Source organism: Gambusia affinis, linkage group LG02 (genome assembly GCF_019740435.1).
Source record: "Gambusia affinis linkage group LG02, SWU_Gaff_1.0, whole genome shotgun sequence".
NCBI lineage: Eukaryota > Metazoa > Chordata > Actinopteri > Cyprinodontiformes > Poeciliidae > Gambusia > Gambusia affinis.
Genome location: NC_057869.1, coordinates 15288944 through 15313630, shown reverse-complemented (window position 1 = coordinate 15313630; position 24687 = coordinate 15288944). Strand labels below are relative to the sequence as shown.

General features: G+C 38.1%; 1 protein-coding gene across 11 annotated transcripts in view; it reads right to left on the bottom strand.

Moving 5' to 3' along the window:
- The window catches only part of tcf12 (transcription factor 12), a 90847-nt gene that overhangs the window by 38565 nt on the left and 27595 nt on the right, over positions 1-24687 (bottom strand). For all 11 annotated transcript variants that reach the window (XM_044138475.1, XM_044138466.1, XM_044138484.1 and 8 more), the window contains 4 exons: positions 22820-22922; positions 4480-4541; positions 1749-1881; positions 931-983 (listed from right to left, as the gene is read on the bottom strand). In XM_044138475.1, the coding sequence (XP_043994410.1) occupies positions 931-983; positions 1749-1881; positions 4480-4541; positions 22820-22922 (351 nt within the window). The remainder of the gene's footprint in view (positions 1-930; positions 984-1748; positions 1882-4479; positions 4542-22819; positions 22923-24687) is intronic.

Here is a 24687-nt window from a genome sequence, read left to right as displayed (position 1 = left end):
TGACGATCATCAGAGCCCTGAAAGGCAAATCCAATCTCTGACTCCCTCATCCCAAAAACTAAAAAAAAAAAATAAAAATAAAAAATAAAAAAATCAGAAAGGAAAAGAAAGCCTGTCATTGTTTAAGGAGATGAAAAAAAAGAGGATTTTGGAGAAGCACTTGCTTCTTATTAAATATGGAAAAAAACATCTCATTCTCCTCTGCAAGTTCTAGAAAATGTAAGAAAACGTTTAATAAAATTCTTCACGAAACCACCGGGGTTTTAACAATGAACATCTGACTTACTGATTTATGCATATTAATGAACTCCAACACCCCCTGTCTAAGCGAATACAAGCTGAGCTCCACACTTCTCTGCATCCTAATGGTTTCTGCTCCACCGGGATCATTACCAATAGAAATTTCAGATATTCTGTGCTATTAATCTCTGTCTGTCCTCCTGTTCAGCCACGTAATGACTAATTAAACATCAAAAGAGCAGAGCTGGGGATCCGCGCTGACAGCCTCTCCTTCTCCCAGGAGAGGCTGTGAGGAAGCTAGCCTGTGACAGGTCAGCACTGAAAATCAATCAGCCCGAGGTCCACACACACACACACACACACGCGCGCACACGCACACACACACGCACACACACACACAATGATGCATGTAAGGTTGCACAAAAAAAGCTAAATAAATACAGAAAAGGGTGTTTCCAACAGAGACCTTTGCATGTTAAGATTAAACAACAAGAACGCAAACAACAAACATCCCTGAAGTGTCCCAGTCAAACAAAGGGAACAAACAAGACAAAAGTGTAGTGAGGATGTCAAGTCGGCTCTTTGTGTGCATGCGTGGAAAGGGAGAGCAGTGAAAGAAGTGTGTGTGTTTGCTCAGGTAGGCTCACTGTAAAATCTATTTATATGAGAGGTAGATGATCTTCCACTCACAGATGAAGGCAGGCCAGGAGGGACCTTGCGAACCTTTTTTGTTTGTAGTGGATCTGTGAAAAGATGAAAGCGCACGGATTCATTTAAAAGCAAAAAGGAAAAGAAGTAAAAAAACAAAAAAAACAACTCAAAAACAAAACTTGTTACGGATGCATTATGACTGCAACAAGAAAAAACAAAAGACACTTTTTACATTAGATGCAACAGAAACGTGGAGCAGGGATGATTGATGATTGATTTATTTACATGTTCTGATCTCTGCCCAGTAGAAAAATGTGGGTAGAGCTTAAACTAAGCTAACAATATGCACATAAAGTTCAGAAAATAAAGTTTTTAAACATTTTGAAACTAATCTTTCTCTCTCATTATTCTGGAAATTAGAAAATTTTTCGCCCATATTAAATATCCTGAAACACTTTATCTACATAGCTTTCTATGTCATTTTAAGGGCCTATTTTTAGCTTTACTTTGTAATTCTCTTAAGATTTTTCTCTGTATGTTTGATAAGCCTCAACACTAATTTATCAATCACTGCAGCTATAAAAGGTAGCAGTGGTTTTTACAGCTTTACACAGCTGCCTGCTTGTAAACCAGGGCACTGAGATTTACTGTACATGCGTCCCTGAGCGCAGTGTGTTGATAAACACTTCTCTAGACCAGAAGTGGAATAAATAAGAAACATTTTAAAAGCTTCAGACCTCACGGTTGTATACATTAAAACCTACGCTGCCTCGGAAACTTTAAATATTGTTCTAAAGTCTGCTTTATGTTTTTCTACCAGACATTTCAGAGGTTTCTTTGAAGTCGTTGTGACTAACCCATGGGTGGAGCGTCTTGCAGAGAACGTCTTCTGGGATTGGCTGCGTTGAAGGAGTAAAACGGAGCAGTGGATTTCCCCGACGTAGTCACAGCATTGGGACTAGTCAAAGCTGCATCTGGCCTGAGAGACGCCTGGAAGGCAAAGAAAACATAATGACATAAGTAACGCACAAGTATAGACACTTATAAAATTACAAAGACCAAAACAAATTCAACCATAACGGCGCAGCGGCTTTTGAAGCATCTCTATATCATGTTGCCGCGAATATATTTGACCCCCTACAGCCTCACCAAATTGGGTTAAGCGGCCATTTAAGGGCTTGGTCTCATCAGACTAATCTGCTGCAGAGAGTAAGGATCATGGGAATAAGTACCAATCAGAGTGATGTGTAGTAGTTGGCTTGAAAACGTGCCGAGTCAGCCGAAGACTTTTCACAGAAAAAGCTTTTTATTTTTATAACAATAGATAAAAAGTGTCTTGCAAGGGCATTCATGTAATTCACAAGTTGTCATATTACAACAAGCTTCATTGAATTTTATTGGGATAATACAGCCCAAGAAAAAATGAAGAGGCCACTTAAAATGATCAGTTTCTCTGATTTTACTCTCTACAGGTAAATGTTTGAGTAAAATGAACGTTGTTCTTTTATTCTATGAACTACTGACAGCATGTCTCCACAATTCCAAGCAAAAATGTTGCATTTATTTGCAGAAAATGAGAAATGGTCAAAATAATTAAAAAAAAGCTGCAGTGATTTCGGACCTCAAATAAAGTAAAGAAAACAAAACAAATTCATATTCATTTAGAAACAACAAAACTGAAGTTTTAACTCAGGGAGAGTTCAGAAATCAACACGGTAATGGCAGCATCATGCTTTGGGGCTACAATTTACAAGAATATGAATGCAGATAAATACAGGGAGAAAACCTGTCAGATGAAGAACAACCACATAAACATATCAAAAAGGTTCAGATGAAGTCCAGAGCAAAATCCCATTTTTATTTTGTGGCAACACCTGGAACATCGATGCTAACAGGCTTCCAGTCTGGTTCATCCTGAGAAATTTAGCAAAGAACAATGGGGGAACATTTTCCATAAAAGTGATTCAACAAAGTATTTACTCTGGTGGGCTGGAAAAAATAAAATGGATGTCACAAATTTCATCTAAAACTGATTTTTACGCCATAAAAATCCCAATAAATATAATAAAGTTTGTAGTTTAAACAGGACAAAATTGGATCAGGATTCTTACGTTTGCTTTCACAACATTGTGTGAAAAAATAGGAACATCAAACATAAAAGGAGAAACAAAAAAACAGGTTTCAACAAAATCTTTGTTTCAAGAATAGTGAGGAATCTCCAGATTTGCTGGACTCCCAGCTGAACAAAATGTAAATCCTGAGGATTATCTCTCTCCAAATTCCTGTGAATTAAAATTTAATACAATTACCAGCAAGTTGTTCACCTCGCAGAGAGAGAGAGAGACAGGCAACAGAAGAGGAGAAACCAGGAGTCAAATTTTCACAGCTTGGAAGAGTGTAAATGTGCAAAAGCTGAGTTTTGTGTGAGACTCTGTGGCAGAAAATTCTCAGATGTATCACAGAAAACCCGATGTGGAAGGAAGCCAAACAGAAACAGTTTTAGTGAAGTGATATACGACAGATTAGGACAGCACTCTCTTCTCCCAGCTCTGCCAAGAACTCAGCAGATATACGAGTTTTATTACGGTAGGAGAAAACAACACAAACCAAATAAATAAAAAATAAATCAAACAAAAAAGAAAAGAACAAGTTGAAGAGAGCCTGATTAAATTTGTGTTTACTGTTCATCCATCTGGACCAAACAAACTCAGAGAGGAAGTACAAACACATTATGTATTACTTCAACTGTAGCAAGCAAATGTTTAAATACAACTCATGTTGCTGTGAGCTGTTAGGTAAACACAAGTTATCTTAAGTTACAAAAACAAAAACTTTCTTAAGTGAAAAATTGAAATGAAGGTCAAACATTTTAGTTTCTGTCAAAAACATCACAACCTCTAGCGACTTTTAGATCACTAGAACTGTCTTCCTGTTCATGCTTTGAGTTAATTAATTCTTCTTTAGTTCATATTATCAATAATATTCAACTATATTAAGCAAGGCAACTTGACTAACAATAAGAAGATTGTAAAGATCACACATAACCTGCAGCTTGAGGGAGTTTATAGCTGATTTAGAGCTATAAACTCTTACTTAAGATGAAGATCTTGTCGTAAAAGCAATCCTAGCAACCTTCTTTTCATATTTTTGTCTACCAATAGTATGTATCTGAGTTTGCCGAAGATTAAGTTAAGTTAATTTGATTTTACTCTCAAAACAAGACATTTTTTGGGATTCTAAACAGATTGCCTTTCACCTCCTTAACAAAAAGCTACGAATTATTTACCTGAAATGTCTTTGCTTAATTCTTCTACTAAATTTTATTTATTAGGGAGAAGTAATGACTTCCAGTTTGCAGCAGTAACGTAAAAGCAACTCCTTTTCACCAAACGTCTCAGTTTCTATTAGAAGAGCTGCAACAATATCTGACTCATCAGTGAGTTTGTTTACAACACACTTTATTGTTCTGAGATTTACCACTTTCAGTTGTTTTCTCTGAACAGACAACCCACAGCAGCTAGGAGTACAAATCTCACTTGATTTAAAGAGTTTTCACTGTAGTATGATGTTTTCGTCTATGAAACCTACCTGGCAGCCAGATGCTCCAGGATCCCTCCCGTAGCCAAGAAACGAAGCCCTTTCACTTTTACCTGTAACAACACAAAGGATGGAAATAAACTCTGAATGGGGTTTTGCACAACGGCAGCATTGTGGTCAGGCTTGGTCTTTAGTACTTCTGTCAGTGTGGGCAGGTTCCGGGTCCTGCTGGCTCTCTATAAAACCTTTCAGAAGAGGGAATCATGAAGTGCTCTGAAATGTCCTGGTACAGAGCGGCGATGACCTTGGACTTGACCTCACGAAGTGGAACAACATCATCTGGGCTTTTATCAACAACCGTCTCAAGGCTGCAGTTATCTCTGCCGCCTGTGAACATTTCTCTCATATTCCTTGGATAAAAACTCTTTTCTGGATTGTTTTGCTTTATTGTTTTACTGGACAGCATGTAATTGTGTTGTTGTCACAATAGCACATTTTACTGGGGGATAAATTGTCCCAATAATTATCCCAATAAACTATAATATTGTTTTTTTCTTTTTTCTTTTTGAGACGATTTTCAAGTGACTTATTGATAATAGCATAAACATCCAGTCAAACGCTAATAAACTTTAATTTTGTAAAGAACGCTCAGCATTGGAATTGGAAGATTTTTAAAACGTCCAAAAATAAAAGACGACAACCAAAAATAATAAATAAAACAGAAATAAAAGAAGCGCTTACCACTGAAACCGTGAACAAAAAGCATTATGAAAACTCCTTCAAAAATATTAATCATCAGAATATCAATTATTGAGCTCAGTTTATTGCTATTAATTAACTAATTGATTTTTAACATAACATTTCTGTTGCAAACTTTGTGTGTGTTTTACCACTTTTGTGAGAAACGAAATTTTGCAGTTCAATTTAGTATAAAAAAATTACGGCAAAATATTTCACTCTGCAATCTAAATAGTAGCTAAATGAGTTTCACTGTTTAAATTATTGAAATAGTTCCAGTGCAGTATTGTGCCATTACTCCCATATATCAGATCTTTAGCTGATAAAAACTGAAAAGAAAGAAGAAGATGATACCAATCTGGATTTAATAACACATTTCTGTTCTTTACTTTGGAGACAAATCTCCCAGTCTGACAGGAAAGTTTTCTGCCAAATGTATAAATCACATTAAAGTGAACTCTGCTTTTTCTCCTTTACCTCTCATGTATATATATATATATATATGTATAGCATAAATACACAAAAAATAATCTAATGCATGCAAAAAAAATCTCATCCTTCAGCAGAAGTGTAATGACTCATGGCGATGTCAGCAGGCAAAGGATGTTTTCAGTGAATTAATTAAGAGAGTAACAATTGTCAGAGTCCTTCGATCAGTGTCACATCCAGTCTGCACGGCTTAACGGAAAGATAGCAAGCAGCCGTCAGGGGAGAAATAAAAATCTGAGTGCAGAATATACATGAATCACACACATCACAACATCCAAACTCAGCAGTTTTAGTCCCCTAGAAGAACAAACAAATAAACAAATGAGAGCTCCTCAGGGAGAATGATGAATAACTTTAACACCATCATGTATTATTTTTTGTCAGACTTCCAAATATTACAAGCACAGACACAAACCCTGGAACTAAACTCTGTGTACTCTGGGGACGCAGTAAATATATATATTTTTTTGTGCGTTAAAAAAACATGCATAGCCTGGATCTTTTGTTCCACAGTGACTGATCTGAGCCCTGTTTCCACCAGCGCAGGTGAACACAGGTACATCTAAGAGAATCCACTTGTGCTTATCTGAGCACTCCTGAAGGAGACAGTTGTTCTGCATCTCTGCACACCGTCTCTGGGGACGCAGGAAGCTGAGGAAATCTGGGAAGATGGTTTAACTGGCAAAGCTGCTTCTCCTCCAACAATAATGCGATACTGTTCTGAGCCATTGCTCTTGCGAAAGGAAATAGGATTAAGTTGTCGGTTCCCACCAACATTCACTATAATGGCAGGATGATGAAACGTCTCCTGTGACGAGAATTTCAATTTCTTCACTTTCCCTCTAATATGTAAAAGTGGTCCAGTAAGAATAATTTTTTATTCTTTAGAAACAAGGTCTGCTCAAGTGCAAGAGTTAAATATTCATTGGCAGCATGTGTTTTGTCACACACACTGGTTTTGACATGAATAATTGATGGACACTGTTGTATTTCAGGCCCAGCAAGCAGACAGATGTGAAAACACAGACATCGACTACAAGATAATACAATAAAGCAGCAGTTCAGATCTCAACTTTTAAAAAAATGCATTGTTAAAGAAGAACAAGCTTGGCTGTATAAAATTTGGGAAATTAGTTTGGCACAGTTTAAGTCTAAATTAAAGACATGACTCAATATTCTAAAAAAGGGTTGTGCAAAACAAGTTATTTAGTATTTTACTGGCTTTAGACAGGAGTCAGAATCTGTTTAGGGAACTAGGAGAAGTTTTTATGAAAGAGTTGAGCTACATAAATAGCCACAAACACCTGTGAACAAGCGGAAAGCTGTTCAGAAAAGATATTGAGGATTTCATTGATTATTGAGATACATATTATTTGGTATCTTTAAATCAGCACACATACATTTTTACAACTGATTCTCAGATAAATATTTTGTTTTACGATCGTTTCATTTTCGAACAGAAACAAACTTACTGCTTGACCGAACATCACTTTAAATCTAAATGCCATTGACATAAATTAGTTTAGGCTTAACTGTAAGACTCAACTTTGTCTTTTGGACTTCCATCACAGCAGAGTAATATATATAAATATATATATCTGCTTAGATTTAATGTTAGGCTCTCAGTAAGAAAAAAAAATAAATCTACATTTTCAATTTATCCACTGCTAATTTTCACAATCAACCCGGGTAAGAAGTTTAGCTTTTCAGATAATCTAATCTCATCCCTTTGGCTTTAGGGTTGGAGCTCGTCACTTCAGATGGAGCTGAGTGAACGCTAGAGCAGCGCCAGGTTTCCTTTTAGCTCAGATTAGAGCCGGCTGGGTGTGACCTCCATCTTCACTACAACATTATCACATTATCATTTAAATTAACAAACATAAATGAACTAACAGGACAGAGAAAACTTGTGCATACATAATCAAGAACGAAAGAAGAAGTGGATTTAATTTTTTTGTTGTTGTTGTTTTGCTATCTTTATACTTGAGGAGTTCTTTGTCAAGCAAGCTCATATGTTTTATCATTACATCTTTCAAGAACTTAATACCTGCAGTAATGCAAAACTTTTAAATCTGGCAACCATCTGTTCAACTGCAAGACCTCAAATAAACCAAAAATAAAAATCATAAAGCCTTTGTCTAGTTTAATTCTGATTTTAATAGAAAGCTTTTCAACAGTTTTCTCAAATGAAATAAATCCCATAAAATAATTTCTTTTAACAGCTGCTTTAGGTTAGTGCAGATCTTTGTAATAAATACCAGGGTGGGGAAAAAGGCATGACAAACAGACTGCTGAATCTCACCACTCTGAGTCTGTTCATGCTAAATTTCTCATGAATCAACCTCTTAAAAAATGGATTCATCAGCGCTCCAATTCCCAAAACATTCACGGAGATCACCAAAGAAAATAAGCACTGAAGCAGAAACAAAAGCCCAGTAAGGTTTCTCTCCGCTTTTCACGCCAAGTTCTTGTAATTTGGTGTTTAAATCTGTCTGCTTCATCCGCCTGCTTACAGAGATTTACAGAAATCTGCACACGAATTTCAGGAAAATGTATGTTCATGCTGCAGTGGTAAAGTAGAACAAAGTGATACATCAAGTGGAGCGTACTGCTGGGTTGGTCACTTCCAAAGCAGAGAGCCTAAATTAGCAGAATAAAATATCTTGCAGTGACACAGTCTCCTGTCTGATGCTCAGCTGCTGTAATATAGGTCACTATGATAAACGGTGCTTGGCAAAAACAAAATGTTTGAAATTAAATGTTAAACAATTTAAATGTTCAGGCTTGAATCAGCTCATTAAGAGTAGGTTGTTTATGTTGTAAGGGAAGAGGAGCTAAAAGCAGAATGTGTCCGTTCACATGTTACAGGCTGGTTCTGTTCTCCCTCCTGTGAACGGACCCGTGAGATCGCAGCATCACAACAAGACCAACACTAATATTGTTATTATTACGTCTCATAGAGGCCCATTTGTTCTGCGCACCCCTACGAGGAACCAAGCATGTGTTTTCCTTTTTCTGCCACACGACTATTAATTAAACTGCGAGCGAGCGCTGACGGAAAGTAAAATTCACCGCCCTCCTTAAAACATCAGGAATGGGCAGATAATACAGAAACTACCATGATTAAAACGATTTAATTACTGCAGTCGTAATCAATCACATAAATTGTACGAAGCCTACCATCACTTAGTATGTCCGTGTTCAAATGAAAATGTAATCTCATGAGGGGAGAAGATTCCATGAGTTCAGATGAAAACGCTCTGTGAGTCTGATAATTAGCATATCACTCAGAGGTGTGAAGGTGTGAGCATGCCTGCGAGGCATCTCTCTGCAGAACGGAGTGCATGTTCACCAGCGTGTCATAGTGATGTAAACAGCACTTTATTATGAGCTAAATATAATGTGTAGCAAGTATAGAACTGGGTGGGAAACAACTCTGTTGAGAGCAAAACTGACACTGAGAAATAGACAAGAAAGTTGTGTTTATAATATTCTTTTTGGTGTTTATAACACAGTATTATTGCCTAAAGATCTTATTTTCTGGATCTGTGTCAGTTTATCTGACTTTGAAATAAGATTTTGTTTTTTATTATGCAATTAAAAAATGGTCCTGCAGCATCAAAAATGACATGGACTGTTGTGAACTTTACTCTGTATTGAGTTTATATTTTCGCACCGTGTCGACCCTCCATCACACTTGTCAAACTCGAGGCCCGCCGAAGATTTTTATGTGGCCCTCCGGACTCTAAAATGCATCAATAAGTCCTTCCAATTTTTCACAAATCTGCAAAATTTACAAAAAAAAATTAAAAAATAAAAATCAACAGATCCCCACATTTTTTTTCTGATTTTACTGAAATAATTTTCTCAAAATTGGCCAGAAATGGGGCGTGCTCCGGTGGCGTAGAGGGTAGCGCGCCCCACGCTTGGAGGCCCCCAGTCCTCGACGCGGCCGTCGCGGGTTCGATTCCCGGACCCGGCGACATTTGCCGCATGTCTTTCCCCCTTTCCTGTCAGCCTACTGTAAAAAAAAGGGACACTAGAGCCCACAAAAAAGGACACCCTGGTGGGGGAAAAAAATAAAAAATAAAATTGGCCAGAAATATTGAGTTTCAATGACTGCTGGCTCAGTCTTACTCAATGTCGAGCTTTAGTCTGTGATTGATGCAGCGATTCATAACAAGTCACATTTAAAATCATAGATTAGTGAAAAAATTGTAAAAAATCCTTACAAATATTTCTAAGTTAACGCCACAAAATCTGTGATACAAAATCAGTGTGAAAAGATGGTCAATATTATTTAATTTTAAGAAACAATTACTGAATGCTGAAACAATTATTGATATTTTAACAACTTAATGGGTTCTGTCAATACATTCCGGCACAACCGGCCCGTTAAGGATGTTCAGATTTTTGATTTGGCACAAAATCAAATTGAGTTCGATGTGCTCCATCACATCACCTCACATTAATGTCATGTGTGATCATCAAAAGCCTTTGGTCTGATTTGAATTAGATTTTACAGAAAACAGAGCATAGATGCTAAGATTGTGTCCAGAAAAGCCTCGTTGACCATCAGCATTGAATTAACAACAACAGTTTTAGATGAAATCCTTCCGGATAAAAAGCCAAGCTGGCCAGTTCCTCATAGAGTCACATCCTTACAGATCAAAGAGCAGCAGAACAGCGCGGCATGATGCTCTGTTTAGCTCTTTATTTTGGTAATGTGAGGGGCGGTGACCTCACCGTCCGCCGGGATCAATTCAAAACCACTGCCGCAAAACGTAGCCAATTAGTGAATTCACTGCCTCTCAGATGCATTCCAAGGGCCTATTTTTCCATCCAAAAGAAATGAGTGTATTTTCCTTGCTCCAAGGAAAGCAAAGACCGTGAAAACAAACACAAGATGCTGAATGGCTGTATGCTGTTAATGTAGAAACCAAATGCACTTCACCATGCACCAGCTCACTTGTTTCTCTTTTTTTCTGATTAACTATGTGTTTGGTGTTGGTGTCTGGGGCTTATGTTCCAGTCTGATGAGATTCATGGCACATTACTGCAAAACATTACTCCTATAATTAGATCATTACGGGATGCAAAACATAAACAAGAGAAAAGTTTTCAGCACCTAATCACAGGGAGCTATGAATCCATGGAAAAGACCAGGGAGATCTCCACCGTATAAAGTTCAGGATTCGGCCCGTCTGGCTGCGTTGGAAGTAAAATTAGACAGGCTCCATGGTTACTAATACATTCCTCTGGCAACCAGAGACGGCACGGGAACACATCAGATGTACACTCACTCATTCGCCTTTTCATCACACCTTTTAACATGCCTCCTTTTGTTTCCCTTTTGAGAGTTTGTGTACATCCACTCTGTCAAAGCCGTTTGATGCTTCCCCTCGGGTTTTCTTTTTTCTCCACTGTAAGTAAAAGCTGGCTGTGTTGCAGGTTAGGTCAGCGGCGCGGATGAGGAAATAAGGGGGCGGAGGGGCACTGTATCATATCAGCTTCCTCCCTGCCTTTCGGAAGAATGTTTGCAGCTCAGTATTAGGAACAACAGCGGGATAGAGAAGCACGACGGAGCAACAAAACACCAAGGAAACATGGCTCTCCTGCCCTGAGCTCGACATCAATTTCTGCGTACAGCCCTCTCAGCATGTGACATTATTCAAAGCAAGAGCAAATGTTAATGAGTTCTTATTTGCATATTTATTTATTTTTTCTTTGTTGAAATGTCACTGATTATTACGTACTAGGATGATGAATGTATCTGCTCATGCAGCTTGATGTGTAATTAGCCATTAGGTGAAATGAATAGATCAATTAAAGGCAAGGGACTGGGATTAAGAGAAATCAAACTGGGAAGAACAGAGGAATAAGAAAGAGGATAACACATTAGGCTCATGGGGAAATAAACGCCACCGCTTTTATAAATCAGGCTACTAATCAAAACAAGATGGTGCAATCAGCAAAATCACATACATCCAACATTTTGGTAAATATGGTTTTCAGTATCTGGAGCTAAACTGTTTATTTTCTCCTAAAATCCATCGCAACACAGGAGAGAGACAGAGAGAGAGAGAGAGAGAGAGGCAGAGCAAGAGAGAGGGAGAGAGAGAGAGAGAGAGAGGGAGAGAGAGAGAGACAGAGAGAGAGAGAGGGAGAGGGAGACAGAGAGAGAGGGAGAGAGACAGAGAGAGAGAGAGCGAGACACACAGAGAGAGAGGGAGGAAAAGTGGATTTCCTGATTGTGTTTATCCCCTCCCAGGATTATCAGGTGCCACGGCTCGGTCTATTTGAATTTTTTCTAACTCTGTAAAAAGAAGGAGGGGAAGAAACGAGGGAGGTGGACAGGGGAAAATGTTTTCGCTTGGCCTTTGCCGTTTTCCGATCCCAACCGCTCTCCCGCCGGTGCTTGTTATTCACAAACGAGGAAAAAAAATGCATTACTGCGGACCAGATGGGAACATTCCACATGACCAAACCAATCAATCACTTCGGTGGGACGCAGGTGTGACACAGCCGTGCAGCAACACACCATTTCACAGTCTATCAGGCACAAACACATGGTCACCAATCAATGGCACCCCGAGGACCCGCGAGGAGGGGTGCTCCTCTGTAGCCACGCTGGTTCAAAGCTGATGACTTCATAATCACGCATCCATTCTCTCAGAGGAGAAAGGCGATGAGCTCCCTAATAACGTCTCCCAACATGCGAGCGCCAGCTCTGTAACGGATGCTGCCGCCGTGACACGCTCTCCTGCATCTCACGAGCTCAGTGCCATCGTCCCTGTCAAGATGTGAGATTGTTTTAAAGGAAGAAAGAGAAGAAGCAAAAGAAGAAGAAGAAAAGAAACGGAGCGTGTTTAACAAGCTGCAGAAATGTCTCCCTGTTGGCTGTTAGAATCAGGACGGCATGCAACATCAAAGAATGAGTCGATGTTTGGTATTAGATGCCAAACAACTGTTGAACAGCAAAACAACGGAGAGCTAAAGAGAGGTGAAGGACGAGGAAGGATGCACACATGGGTTAGGAATGCTGATTCGACTCACAGCACTGTGGGCATATTTTCTTACACAAAATCCCCCACAAACCCTGAGCGCTCTGGAGTTTAAGAGCACAAGGCTCCACTAAATAAAACATCCAACCAGCCAGAAGGGGGGAAACTTTTGATGATCTCTCTATGTGGGGATGGCACAGTGGGAGAGTAAAAACTAGAGCAACCATTGAAGACAGTCTTGCTGGTTTTAAGTTGATAAAAAAAAGAAAAAAATGGAAAAATCTACCTAACCACCCCCATATCCTTGGCATTAAAGTCTCACAGAGACGTGCTTCTCTCTTCACTTCCCACACTTTACACTGTCGGGGCTGTGCCAGCGTAGGAGAACATGTCAGGCATTGTCAAGTGGGAGTAAAGGCGAAACAAATGTTTGCATTTCATTATCCAATCACAATCCACTACAGAGCAAAGAGAGGGGAGGGGAACATTATCTCGTATTTTGCTTGCCAGTACACCCAGCATGTACACAGGAGGACAAGCAGTGGTGGCTGTGGGAGTCGGAGAGTACTGGGAAAGAAAGTTCACCAAGACTACTGGACTAGACTGTATTTGGTGTATCACAGAGTAAACTTTACAAAATTCCTCCTGTCCAAGTTTTTTGTCTTGGACAGACTGAGGTGAGGACGTCGTTGCCACCTTTTAAAGGTGGAGCTTCAGCGATGTTTAAAAAATATTTGAGGGAGCGTCTAACCATTAATTTATCATCCCACTTTGTCTGAGCTGGATTTGTCTTAAATCAGATTTTCTTCATAACAGATACAATTTCTGACTTTAATTAAATAAAAAAAATAATGCTTTCAATTTAAAAAATAAAAAAAAACCATAAAAAGAAAGAAAGAAAAAAGAAATTACAAACAAACATTTTTCAAAAAGTGGCTTTTACTTTAATCATTCTTTCAAGTGTGAATAAAGTGGATAATAAAGTCAAAATAATACAGGAATACAGTTGTACTATTGCCAGGATAAAGTCATAATATTAGCAGATTAAAGATGCAATTTTACTAGAAGAACATCTTAAAATAATGAGGAAAAAAGTAGTTTTAATAAGAAAAAGGTTTGAATCTTTTTGTGTTGGCGTTCTTATAAAATTACTACTTAATTCTCCTAATATTATGACTTTATTCTGGTAATATTAAAACTTGATTCCTGTATTACTTTGACCTTAATGTCCTATGATTTTATTCTCGTACTGCGATAATATCTTAGTAACATTATGGCTTTATTGTTGTCATGAAAAAAGAAAATAAATCTCAGCCTGACCGTTATATTTGGTGAATAAATAGAAGCTACAAAACATGTTTGTCAAACAAGATGGCAGCCTAGATTCCTCTATAGGTTACTAGTGTTTATTTATCATTTCTGTGTTGTACCAACCCCATCATGACAGCACCAGACTTTTTCCTTCCATTCAACTTTCCATTTATATGCCTGGACTCTAAACAATCAGAGTCCAGTAATTAACTTTTATGACTTACTGTGCTTGTGGAGCGTATCATTGACCATCTCCTTCCCCATGTTTGTGCAGACCAGATTAGGCTTTGTGTATTTAAAACCATCTAGTATTGGTCTCATGCAATCAAATTTTCTGACAAACAAAATTCTGAAACTACAGAACAGTTCAATAATAATATAATTTAATAAACCCACTGAAAGACTAACTTTAATGATCTGTGGATAGCAGATGTACTCAAGTATTTTTAAAATCTTTTAATCTATATGCAAAATAAACTGTTAATATGGGAAGAGCATCCAAAAATGCTAGGCTAAATTTAAAAAATACAGAGTCCACTGCTAATCTGAGCTATGAATAATTCTCTGTTAGTGTTGAACTTGTATTATATGAGCTCCAGCAGTAACACTGGCCGCAGCTGCAGGCAGCATGAAGCGAGGGAGGAGACAGGGAGGGTAAGAGGAAGAAAGAGGTGGCTTCTGGAGGTAGAAGCACAGCCTGTCTCTGTAGCAGATATTAAGTTTAACTGAACTTTTTTATAAGCCTCATCAGCAGAAAAGTTCTTTGAAAAAAGAAATTAAACTCTTCTTCTAACATCTTCCGACATATATATATGCAACTACCTACAAAAATCTAACAAAGATGGCTGACCTTTCCCAGGGAATCCAACTATCCTTTAGAAAAGTTTAAAAGTATATTGAGAAGAAACTCAAACAAGCTGCATTTTCCAATTATTATAATATTTTATAGAGTATGGTTCTCTGATCCTTGCAGCTGCTTCCTGAAAGACTGGTTATGTCATCATAACTTGGCTATACCACTGCTGCTCCTCCATCCTCTTTAGAAAGGCGGCCCTTGGGGTATTACTCAGTATACAGCTGATCCTCTACAGCTGGTCAGCCTCGCCAGCCTCACGCTGGGAGCCAGGACCTGAGGACGGGAGGCAGGGGCGGGGCGGGGCCGAGACGGGCTGAGGGAAGCATGGAGGCGGTGCGGGGTGTGAGAAGCATGGGCAGCATGGGGAAGGAGAAATGGGATTTTCGCCCTTTCAGCTCATCTTCAGCTCTTCACGCTTCACTGACCACAGTAACAGATAAGCACACCCAGCAGCTCTGCATAATGAACAGCTACTGCAACTAAACGGTGCTGCATACATCTCATTTGCTCAGCACACATCCCATCTTACATTGTGCCTGTCTGTACACTATAAACACACACACACACATATATATATGTATATATGTATGTATAATATACTAATTATCTTAGTAATCCATTATTCTATTGATTATTTTGACCCTTTAATCAGACAGAAACAATTGGTAAATAGGCTTGTCACAATAAATCCATTAATCGCATGATAAATTAAAACAAGCTCAATAATTATCATTTGCATGATTTATTATTTTTCTCTTTTCTGTCTTCCTACCAAAAACTGGACTGGAAAAATCTTCAGTCTGGTGTTTTGGTCTCAACTAGCCCTTTTCTTCTTTTTTTTTTTTTTTTTTTTTATACAATTTTGTTTACAGAGACTTTATAATTCATTTTATTTGTTTCTTTCCTGTTGTTTTGTTTATTTATTTTGGATAATTAAAATGTCTTCCAGTTCCAGTGTTAAATGTTCATCAGAATTTAAGTTTATTAATCTTTGAGAATTTGTTTTTGCATTATTGATTATTACCATGAAATATTGGTCTCAAAATGACAACATTATTGTTTATCGCATCAACTTGTGGGACAATTAATCGTCCAGCAGAATTTGTTATTGTGACTGACAGGCCTATTATTTTTATTAACCACTTGGCCTATTTATACAATATTAGAAGCACATAATAAAATGGAAATAGACAAACTAATTTGTTCTTTAAAATGGAAAAATAAATATTTTAATGCAATGACCAAATAATCCCTTTTGTGCATGCGTGATCATTTGTAGCAAAGGATGCATCTGCAGCTAAAAAAATACTTCTACATGTGAAAAGCTCTTCAGCTTTTTCTGCTGGACTTGGCGTCAATACTGTGTAGGGTTATTATTTTTGTCAACATCAAATTTATTTATATAGTACCTTTAAAAACTACACCAAAGTGTAATACAAGAACGATAACACAATAAGTGGATGAAAATAAAAATAAAAAAACATAATAGAAAATAAATAATAATAATAATAATAATAATAATAAGTAAATAAAATGAAAATAAAACATCACAACAGAAAAGTTACAGTATCAGGCCTCAATTAAATGCCAACGAATAAAAATAAGCGGGAATATCTAATCTGGAAAGGCAGATTATTCCAGAGAATAGGAGCAGCAGCGGAGAAAGCCCAAACTCTTTCACTCTTAAGTCGAGTCCAAGGGATTTTCAGCAACTGATTTATTTAACTGGTTAATTTTTTGGATTGATTGATTAATAACAGGATAGGAAAAGGTTGTTAGAAAGAGATTTTTGTTACCAAATCTGAACAGGTGAAGCACTGAACACTACGCCACTAGAGGAGGTTTGGGAAGAGCATATTTTTTTCATCTTAGATGCAAAAACGTCTACATTTTTTTGTACAGTTTGTGCTTGCTCGTTTTTGTATACTCCAATTGATTACTAAATTAGTTGGTAATTATTTCAATAACCGATCCATTGTGATTCATCCAATTAATCCTTTCAGCCCTGATAAATGTGTATAAATCTGCAGACTCACATTATCAGCATGTGTTGCCACTACATTATGTCCTGAAGGCCTGCAGAGTGTACCCGTGTGTGTGGGTATGAACAGCAGCGAGGTAAAAGGATGCAGCGCTGGCAGCACCTGTGACCCACGCTGCTCTGCAAACTGAGTGCACACCTGAACAGCACCTGGCTGTAATCACAGCCTGGGTCTGGGGATGTTCTCCCAGGAGACAAAGCATTAGCAGATGACACCTGCCCCAGTAAAAACACACTGGGGATGCCAGTATGATGTGGGATTTGACACCTCGTGCAGAGCTTTGGGGATCAATTAAGTGGAAAAGAAAAAGGAGAGAGGGGAATCTGCAAAGGGCTGGCCTGTGCACAACGCAGAATCAATGTCTTTTTGTTTTTATTACTTTTAAAAGAAAACGCCACAGACACAAATGTTTCATATGAAGAAATTCCATTTTTGCAAACACAAATTGTAGGGTAGGTAGGCTTTCCTGTAAGTAAATGTAAATATATTTATAGGAATTGGTGCAAATCTTTGAGACCAGACAGGACACAGCTACACTGTGCCGTGTATTATAATACAACTATTAAAAAGAGCAGCTGTCAGTTTACTCTTTAAAGATAAGATACTTCAGCTGACATTTTTATGCATATTAAATTTCAAACTCTACCTACATAAAAACAGTCTAAACTTAGATTTACTTTTCCTGTCCTAATGTTCCCAGCGCTTTTCTGTAGACTCAGTTTATTGTTTACATGAACCAGCACATCAGCACACATTGGAAGTATTTGATAAATAGCAGTCAAAAATAAATCAGCTCAGTAAAGCAGCATCATCAGCCGAGGAATCCTGCTGCACTGTACTGTACTGCACTGAAGTGCCTCGGGAAGCAAAAACCCTTTGTGTTTATGCATAATTTGCAGTTATTGCCCTAAAAGAGACAGAAAAGGCCTACTACATACAGTGGTTCCTGTTGTTCATTATCATTGGTGTAATAAACTAAAACATGGACTCTTTGAAACTACAAATATAGTCACAGTTTGTAAGGTCCAATGTAAATCAGTGGCTGTGACAAACTTTAATGAGTCAGCTTCTAAATTAAGCTATGCCAGTCAGGTAGTCTTCTTAAGGTCACACGTGTTTGTCTACAGGGCATCTGCATGTGACTGTGTGCATGCGTCGATGACACCGCTATAAGCTCATTAGCTTTTATGCAAGACTAAAGCCGTATGAACCGTAGATATGAAGCAGGACAGAGAAACGTGAGTATTAAACAATGACTCAGCAGTTGTGATGTCACGCCCTGAGGCACATGGCAGGAGAAAACGGATGTGAAAAACTCTCGAGCTAAGCAGCGAGTATCCAATGAGCACTCGCTTTGTTTTACAACGATACAGGATAAAGTTGTTGATTTGAATTTATGGAAAACAAAAGAAGAAGGGGGGATTGTTCAGATCTTATTGCAGAAGATTTTGAGCATGGATAGCCTGCATGCTTCAATCATAGAAAAAAGAACTGTTCGATATGGATTACACATAAAATCTCAGATCTTTTCGTACCAGGACTGATCTCCGATTTTAACTGGGGTTTTGTTTCTTGCATTCTTTTCTAAAAAAGAATTGAATTACAAATGACAGAAAAAAGTAGCTTTTACTTCAATTGTCCCTTCTGTAAGTTGTCCGACAGAGTACTAGAGCCAGGCTACGAGAATTTTTGCTTAATTACAAGAATATATAGTCAAAGTATTTGTGGAATAAAGATGCAATTCTACAAGAAGAACATCTTAAAATCACAAGTAAAACACTGTTTTAATTAGAAAAATGCTTAGTTATATCAATGAGTTATTGAGAGCTTGGATGAGCAGCTTGGTTCTTGCTGTTTTCTTCAAAATAAACTCAGTCATTTGGTTCGAAACCCTGCTACTGACAATAATTTCATACTGATGTGTAAAACAATGAAGTAATTCCTTATCTGTAAAGAACAACTTTAAGGGATGTTCAAAATTCCTCATTTTAAATTTTTGTTAATTTTTACCCACTTTCCAGTCAATTCACTATCAAATAAAGGGCAGTAGAGCCAATAAAACCTTTAAAAAAATTGCAGCCTCGCTTTAATATTTAAAGTCTAAATAAATAAAAGTTCTAAAACTTGCTCGTCAATTGGCTTTGTCCATGCTGACATTACTGTGAACTGCCGTATTCCCAAAGCGTGGGAAAGCGTGGCTTTCAGCCCGGTGCGGCTTTTCTGTGGATTTTTCTTCAACCACCAGGGGGCTCATTAGCAGGAAGTGAATCATTGGAAGTCAAAATTGGAAATCAAAGAAGAACGTGCTAATTTTAATTTAAACAAGCTAGCAGAGAAGTGTTTTCAAATTCATACCCCCTCATCAAGAAAACAACACGAAGAAGTTCATATAAAGCAGCTTTTAAGTTGAAGGCCATCGATCTGGTAGTACAAGAGGGAAATAGAGCCGCTGCTCGGCGTGAACGAATCCATGGTTCGGCGTTGGAGACGGAGGGCTGCGTCCTTAATGATTTATTAACCTTGTAAAAACCCGAGAGCGGCGGAGATATCAGCGGCTTTTGTACTTTTTCCAGTTTTTGGAAAAAACTTTGTAGATGTGGCTTATAGTATGGTGCGCTATATAGTCTGGAAAATACAGTACAAAAACACAATGGGTCCATTGGGGGGGGGAATCCAAATTTCCAAAAATTAAATCCTTCAAAGCCAAAAAATTGTATTAATCGATAATATCAATTGCTTGCCCAGCCCTATTAGAAGTGACAAATAATAAAGAGACAGTCTAGAGGTCTAGATGTGCAGATGTTGAATTGAAAAGTTAACTCTTACTTTAGACTTGGAGAGTCTTAGAGACTCTAACTAATTTACTGTCTTCTTATTTTCTATACAGTCTAATCACACCTGTTACTAACAATAACTTAGAGCCACTTCAGTCCTACATAACAACTTTAAAATCAAATTGTCCCTGATCTTGAGTAAAAAAACAGAAATCTAATGGCATAAGCTGCAAGCAGTGGGTTACGCTCACAATATAAATGAGTTAAATGAGCAGCTCTGTCAGGTGTAGCTCATTGCCTGAGGTAATTGCCCAGATTGCCTGAAATGAGCCTTCCCCACTGACTTCCCCATTTCAAGCTGACACCACCAGAAAAAACTCTCAGCGGGTAATCAGATGTAACCATTTCTTGTCAGTGCTACGAACACTTGGCCATCCCTGTGGCTAAATAATTAGAACAAGGAAATCGAGGCCAAACACCCACTAGGACCTACAGAAGACCTCAAGTGAAAAACTGATAAAACTACTTTTACAATTTTCTGTCCTCTGACTTATAATATACAACACAGGCAATGACTCTATTCGAATTAAATCTTGTGCTTTTGTTCCACTTAACTGGGGCATTACAGGGCTAAAGGTTTATATGGAAGAGGACTGATGGACCAAACAAAAGAAGAATGGTTCTAAGTTGGGAATCAACTGTTTGGCTGTCAATTAATGCGCCCGAGCAGTAAATGTTACTTATTTTGACAGGATAATATTAATATTAATAATTACTAGATATCCACCAATTAATCAGCTAGAGAGCTAATTATCCCCTGATTTGTTCTCGTCTGTGATCAGCAAGTCAAGACATTTTATTCCCAAAGCGTCAAAAAGGAAAACTCACAATTTTCAGCCTTTCTAAGCTAACTAAAAATCCGATAAAAGAATGAGACAAATGTTTTGATGCATAAATGGACACAATCTTGAAATTCCTTACATTTCTGCTGGATCCAAAAATATTATTTCTAGCATAACGTCACCATTCTGCGAGTTACAGCCCTTAGAAATGTCCCAGTCCTTTAAGAAGAACAACTGGTGAATCACTCACAATTAGATAGTGTGAGTACATGTGTGATGACTGACTATAAATATACAAAACCTGTTGCAAATCCCCTTGAGAACAGCTCTAAGGCATCAAGAGTAGCATGTCTATCGTTGTTACGACCAGCTGAGTCACAGAGTTTCATGTGGCGGTGACTAAGACTGCTTGTGATGTTCTGTGTACATGGACATTGAGGCTGCCCCCTACCAGGTAGTTTGCAGCTTTTACACAGAGCAAACCAGTAAGAGGCTTGTGGCAAATACAGGTGGAGAAAAAATTCATAATTTGTTCTTAATTCCAGGCCTGCTGAGAGACCGTTGTCACCGATGGGTACTCAGCTCTGAATTAAAAGAATCTCTCCTCATAAGCTTTTAATGCACACTATGCATAACATAATCCAAAAAAAACACTTTAATTTTGGAACTCCACAGATCCCTATAAGCTAATTATCCATTGCCTGTAACTTCTATGTAGTGAACAAGAAGTAAGAAATGGCTAAAACAATTACAAAATCACATCAGGTTGTTATTCAAGAGGAATTTTCCACTTAAAGTTGTATTTTTAAAGACAAAGGCCATTTATGATGTAGCAGGCTGATAAACTTCACATTACGTAGACCAGTCTTTTAGGTTTGCATAGGGGACTTCCAATCAGGAAGGATACTCTGAATAAGAGGCAGGAAGTATGAAGTATCCCTAAGAGGTTTGCGTCACCAGCCTCAGTTTTGCCTGTCAGTGGACATTTTCCAAAGCTCCTTTATTTTTTCCTGAATAATTGATCCTGAATGTGGTAAGCGGGCTGACAAACATCTGAATCAACAGCTCGCTCCAGTAAAGTCTACAACACACACCGATGCTTTCAGATTTGAAGCAATTACTTTAAAAGTTTAAAAAAGGACCCACTAAATGAAAGTTTCACTTCTTCTGCGGTAACAAAAACTGCTGCTTGAAATACAACCTACCAACCAGTATAAAGGCATCTTTATACTGCATGGCTGTGCTGCCAGAAGCACTGCTGAGAAATAACCTTTCAGGCTTAACTTAATGAGAACAGAGAAGGGAAAAAAAAAACGTGATTTATGCAAGTCTCGGATCTTACTCTGGAAAACAATTCAATAAGACTGCAGACTTCTGAGCCTGAGATAAGAAACGGCAATGCAAAGTTTACAATCATGCTGTCGAGAACTGACATATCGCAGCAACAGATCGCATCCATAACCTGCTGCTGTCGAGCATATTAGAGGCACAGCTGAAGCAGCCACGTGACCAATTACAAGAGAGATAATATTTTAGTTCAATTCAGCAGCAGCCATTTGTGAACTAATCACTGTGCTTGGAAACCAGTCTTTAGGGCCATCGGACAATGAGCTGAGACATAGTTAGCCATAAGAGTGTCAAGTGGTTGCACATCACAATGATGCTGGACACCCACTAACATACAGCTTTTAATTGCTGTAATGTCAGCGCATGTTGCCAATCAGTAACAAAGTGCAAGGAAGGGGAGAAGCTGGCAAATGATTTTGATCAGAGCTAAAAAAAGAAAATATGTTGAGGTTGAAAAAGCACGTTATCGACAAGCTGGTGAATGGAACATGATGGCCGTTTTGATGAAAGGTTTGGCAGCATCGAACAGAAACAATGTTAAAACTACATAATATGTAAAAAAAAAAAAAATCTAATTTATAATCGCATTTATAAAATAAAATTAGATGGTGCTACATGCAGCATTTAAACCTGAAACCTTTACTGAATATCAGAAATGATATAAAATGAAGGTGTTTAAATGTACTATTAACCCTACACACAGCGGAAGCTGATGGCAAATTTCATGTTTCGGACAGAGCTTCTTCGTCTGACGGAAAGCTAGACTGATGCTGTGACTCCTACCCTGGGGGAGGGTCATCACAGAAGGAGGGAGAGGGAGATGAGGAAAAGAGAGAGAGGGGTAAATACTCTCTAGTATCCAAGCAAGGCTTTCAGCATTTCAACCTCCAGATGCATCGTGCGTCTTGCACATCAGTCAGACCCATTTTTTTACAGTCTAACACCAAAGGGCATGTGAGGGCTGATTTAAGAGGAGTTGCTTACTTACCAATTATGTTGGAGTTCATAAAAGGTGTTGGGGACAATTCTTCATGGGACACTAATCGGCTGTCACTCATATGATCGCCGTAATGAGGGCTGTCTGCAAAACCCTGGAGGAGGAGATCAGAGTATTATTCACAATATTTAGAAACTTCAGTGAGCAGCAAAAGGAGAACACATCTGGTCATTAATGTCAATAAGCAATCTGGATGATCCTCCAGAAAAAATTTAAATATTCGGATTAGCTGGTTACAGCTCATCTTAGAGACATTCGACACATTTATTTTATGTATTTTATTTGAGATTATTCAATCTAAATAAACGATAATAAAGACAATAAAACAATCAACACTAAAGATTAAGTTTTTATCTTTGTGTGTCTGGCATATTTACCGTGACTTTAGTTTTCTAGTAGAAAACCAAAATGGTAAAGGATGTCAAATATATTTTATTGGTGCATTTCATATGCTCTGATGACAGATTATCACTTTTCTGTAGGCCTGAAAAGATTAATTGGATTAATTGTGATGAATCAATTATTGAAATAATCAGCAGATAATTCAATAACCCTAGCTTCAACTGGCTTCGATTCTCTGAAAAATCTCCAATTAAGCACCTTCTGCCATCCAGTTATTAATTGATTAATCCAAAAACAAACAGATTAGCACAAAACACTGAGATTTTCACATTGTTGAAGGAATTTTACCAGCAAATGCCTCCATTGCTACAAATAATCAACACTAAGGAAAAGCTGTTATCCCATTTTTTGCAACATAATGTTTACATTCTCATTTAAAAAATGAATTTAATTATTTGCATCTTTGGTACTGCTACAGTTGCATAAAAAGGTTTAAAACCTGCAGAATGTGTCATTTTTTAAATATCCGATTATTCCTCAGAAGAACCGATTATTAAAATAATCTTTCTACTTTTTTGGTACAAGATATGCATGTACTTTTATTAAGAATTTAATATTTATTTAATGAAAACCTTATTTTACTGCTTTACTGTTTCTTCTTCATCCATCAGTTTATTAAGAGCAAAACGATCCCGATTACCCAAACCTGTATTTGAGCCCTGCGTATTTGTGCTACCTTCTAAGCGTATCATGAGACTCTGTTGTTTACAGGAAGGGGGAAAACACAGACGATGTTTCCTGACACCTGCAGCTTATAAAAATTGCCTTTTTCTCCTGCAGTTTCACGCAGCCTTTTCATGACAGTTATCAGCATCTGGGGCTTAGGTCTAACTATCGGTCACAGTGTGGTCTTGGAGAACTTGGGGTCCCATGTAATAAAAGATGCTTCGTTACAGAGTTAATCCCAAGCCCTGTGAAAATCCTCCAGTCGAACGCATCTTCCAAAACTACATTAACTTTCACCAGACGGACCAAGCAGCGTACGCTTGCATTTCTATAGAGCTCTTTTTTTCCCCCCACCAACTCGTAGTCTTTGCATTCAACATACGGTAAAAAAAAAAGAAGAAGAAGAAGAAGAAGTACCGTAAATCTTATTATCCATCTTTTTTTTGTGAGTGGATGGTGATGGAGTAATTTCAAAGGCAGCGAAGTGTTGTGCTGCGTCGAGGGATTCCCTATTGTGCTCCTGCCAGCCTGCACACTCTGTTAATCACGCCATGAACCGACTCAATAACAACAACAGCCCCGTGAGAAGCTCAAGCAAACTAATACACACACATCCACAAAGACTCGCGCACACGCCGCTGAAAGAAGGAAGTGGAAAAACATTTAATCTTTTCGACTGCAAAACAACGAGCGAGTTTTGTGAATTAAATTAGAAGGAGAACCCCTATTTCATTTTCCTTCAAAGGAATCAGATTTTATTACCAGAAGGATGGGTTTCATGGAAATAAGCC